Source organism: Mus pahari, chromosome 6 (genome assembly GCF_900095145.1).
Source record: "Mus pahari chromosome 6, PAHARI_EIJ_v1.1, whole genome shotgun sequence".
NCBI classification, from domain to species: domain Eukaryota; kingdom Metazoa; phylum Chordata; class Mammalia; order Rodentia; family Muridae; genus Mus; species Mus pahari.
Genome location: NC_034595.1, coordinates 76,175,405 through 76,178,640, shown reverse-complemented (window position 1 = coordinate 76,178,640; position 3,236 = coordinate 76,175,405). Strand labels below are relative to the sequence as shown.

Below are 3,236 nucleotides of genomic sequence, written 5' to 3'. Positions count from 1 at the left end.
ACAATGGCCCAAGTCTCCTACAAAGACCCAGGCATCAGAGAGGCCTGTGAATAGACCTGTCCGAGGAGACAGGCAAGGCCCTGAATCTTACTCCTCAGCCTGATCCAGTGCTGTGAGCTCAGTCTCTTAACCCAGTGGCCTCCAGCCAGCTTAGACTCTGTGTTCGAAGCCCAACACCGAGGCATACCCGCGAGTTCTGAGGTTGGGATTCCAGCATCCACACTGGGCTGAGCTTCCCAGGTGACTGCAAAGTGCAGCCACAGCCACTCACTGAGGACAGCCGAGGATACGAGGATGGGCATGGAGTGAGCTCTACAGGGAAGGGGATGTCTGTGGGCAGGGCAGGCTCCCGTGAGGATCTCGCTCTTCAGTGGGAGCTGAGGTTCAGTAATTCTAGGCTTTTCCACGGGCTTGGCGATTTTTAGAGCAGTATCTAAGCAGGTGAATGTCAGCAAAATGAGAAAAGATGGAAAAAGAAATTCTCCCACAGGCATGATAGTAATAAAATAAAGAGAAAAGAGTCTCCGGTTTGGGTTTAGAAGGAGCACATGAGAAGTGCAAGCCAGGGAGATTTTATTCCTAGTCTACTCCAATGGGAGGGCTTCAACATGTGCTGTTCAGTATTCTTGTCCCTCCAACATGAAACTGTTCCTGATAGGCCGTCCATCATGAAAATACTCTCTCCCTTCCCCCTGAAGAAATCAAGAAGCCAAAGAGGCGGTTGCCCATTTCCTTCTAAAAGCCACTTTAGTTTCAGTTATGAATATCGACATCACATGAAACAGACGATCAGATGTGTCATCAGGAAGGTACAGGCATCACAAAATGTCCCAAAAGAAAATCAGATGGTAAAAACAACAATAAAAAAACAATACGACACAAAACAAAACAAGAGAATGGCAGATATTTACAGCCTCCATCTGCAATGGACCTTGGGTTCTACTTTCAGCGTAACACAGAATCGGAGGTGTGTGCACTTCTCGATGAGGGGGTCACAGATGGAGCTGGTGCCAGCCAGTTTGGGGGGAGACATTCATTCTAAGAAGGGAGAAATGCACAGTTAGCCACCCGCGGGGACTGGGACGGAGGACAGGTCTTCCTGCTGTTCTATTAACGATGATGACAGCAGCGAATGACCCAAAAAGTCTTATAGGGAGGACTTGTCACTACAGTTAGGTCAGACTAGCCAGTCACAGGCACTGGGTCTGGGGGTCAGAGGCAGATGGCCACAGTCAGGCAAGGGACATTTGTCGCTGTGAGGTCAGAGGGGAAGCTTCTGCCAGCAAGTCTTCTAATAGTCCTAAGGAGAGGAAACAGAAGCCACAACTTACCACCGCGGTCTGATCAATGCATGCAGACAGACATGCATATATACATGTATTCTTGATATTAAGCAAACATTAATACCTTGAATATATGTATATACATATATGGATACATATAATAAAATAAACCTTAGGAGGGAATATTCTCAAAGAACATTATACAGTTGGGTGAAAATGATCTTAATGCAAACCTACAGAATAAAATTGTTTTAAAAATATCATAAACAGGGACTGGAGAGATGGCTCAGTGGTTAAGAGCACTGGCTCACAGCCATCTGTAATGGGATCAGATGCCCTCTTCTGGTGTCTCTGAAGACAACTACAGTGTACTCATATACATTAAATAATTGTTCAAAATTAAAAAAAAAATCATAAACAAGTGTGCTAGAGAATTTCTGTGTAGCTAAATGTTCTATTTCAGTTATAACACAGTGCATTTCACATGTACAGCGACCCACCTTTGAGGCCACAAAGACCAGCAAAGAGTTACATGCATTAACAGAAGAACCATTTTCTTCAATAAAGATGTGTGACTCGTTGGCTAATTGTTTTGTTGTTTTAATACAAGTTCTCGTTATGTAGCTCTGGCTGACCTGGCACGCCCCACGTAGAGCAGGCTGTCCTCTAATTCCAGTGACCTCTGCTGACTGAGTCCCTGTGTCTGTCCTAAAGTATTTTAGTAAAGAACTCGTACAAGTTGGAGTACCCAGATGGATACTCAGGGTCTAGAAACTCGAGTGTGACCCCAGATTAGGATCATCGAGAGACTTGCCAGCCGCCATCAGCGAGGCCTGTGTCTGAACCCACAAAAACAAAATGTTTTAAAACAAAACATTGTCAGTCTTTCTGCATTGTCTGGCTGATACTTACAGCTCGGGGCTTTTTGTTTAACTTCAGATCAATCCTGTGGCAAAAAAAAACAAAACAAAACAGATATTTGCACTTTAGCTTACAGAACCCAGACAACAAGCAGCTACTGCATAGGGCACAGCTATAACACAGGCTACTCAGTTAAGTCCAGAGTCTTCATTACACTGCCATCATTTAGCTCTTTCTCAGATAGTAAGCAAGTAGTAAAAAACAGGAGCAGATTTTTTGCCATAAAGTAAACTGAGGTGATTCAAAAAGGAAACATATAGCAGTTACAAAAGCCACAATTTTTTAAATAAAAACTATTGCAAAGTTAGAGAACATGGATCAAGAGGGCATGCTCGGGTTAGCTCTGTAACTACATCACTGGCAGCGTCTGAGGCTCGCAGTGACCGAGAGCAGAGAGACTAGGAGTTTGTGTTTCTGGATATGAAACACAAAAGAAATTACAAGAATTTCAATTTTTGAATCTTTTCCAAGCAAAACATCACAATCTTAAGCTACTAATCTCCTTACAAAGCAAAGCCAGAAAATTAATTTAAATATGAATTAAAAGTACAGGTTATCTATTTTAAAAGAAATTAAAATGCATAAAAGTGAAGTTTACTTAATTTTGCTTAAGTTATTAAATAAAATGTTACCTCCATCACGTTTTTCTGTTTTTAAAAAAAACTTCCCAGCCTAACCTAATATACATACCTACAATTAAACAGATAAACTATGGGTTAGAAAGATCTCACAACGGCATACCGGTGTCTATACACTAAACAACACAGCACAGACACTGATTCAAATCAAACTTACTCAAAGTCATAATCAAACATGCCAGACGGGCTGAGGGGCAGCATTGGAGAGGAAGAGAGCAATAGAAATTAATATACTAATTGAATAAATTAGTCGATTATCCATCCTAGCAAGATTTGTGGAAACAAAGTCAGCTGTAAGAATCTTAAGTCATTAAGTTGCCAAACATCAAAGCACCAAAGGCCAGTCAGGGGAGTCCCTTCCCTCAGTGTATACCAGAGCAGAGGGTGACGGGGG

The 3,236-nt window shown here is 42.4% G+C and overlaps 1 protein-coding gene across 5 annotated transcripts in view; it reads right to left on the bottom strand.

The window, feature by feature from the left end:
• Positions 1–528: 528 nt before the first annotated feature.
• Meaf6 (MYST/Esa1 associated factor 6) overlaps positions 529–3,236 on the bottom strand; it is a 25,356-nt gene continuing 22,648 nt past the window's right edge. The window contains exons 6-9 of one of the 5 annotated variants that reach the window (XR_003844093.1): positions 3,000–3,029; positions 2,837–2,894; positions 2,196–2,229; positions 529–1,300 (exon numbers count right to left, since the gene is read on the bottom strand). Coding sequence is in view for 3 of the 5 variants with exons in the window: in XM_021200139.2 (XP_021055798.1) it covers positions 1,292–1,300; positions 2,196–2,229; positions 3,000–3,029 (73 nt within the window). In the remaining 2 variants the exon portion in view is untranslated. The remainder of the gene's footprint in view (positions 1,301–2,195; positions 2,230–2,836; positions 2,895–2,999; positions 3,030–3,236) is intronic. The other 4 variants (XR_002380625.2, XM_021200139.2, XM_021200141.2 and 1 more) reach the window with 4 other exon arrangements.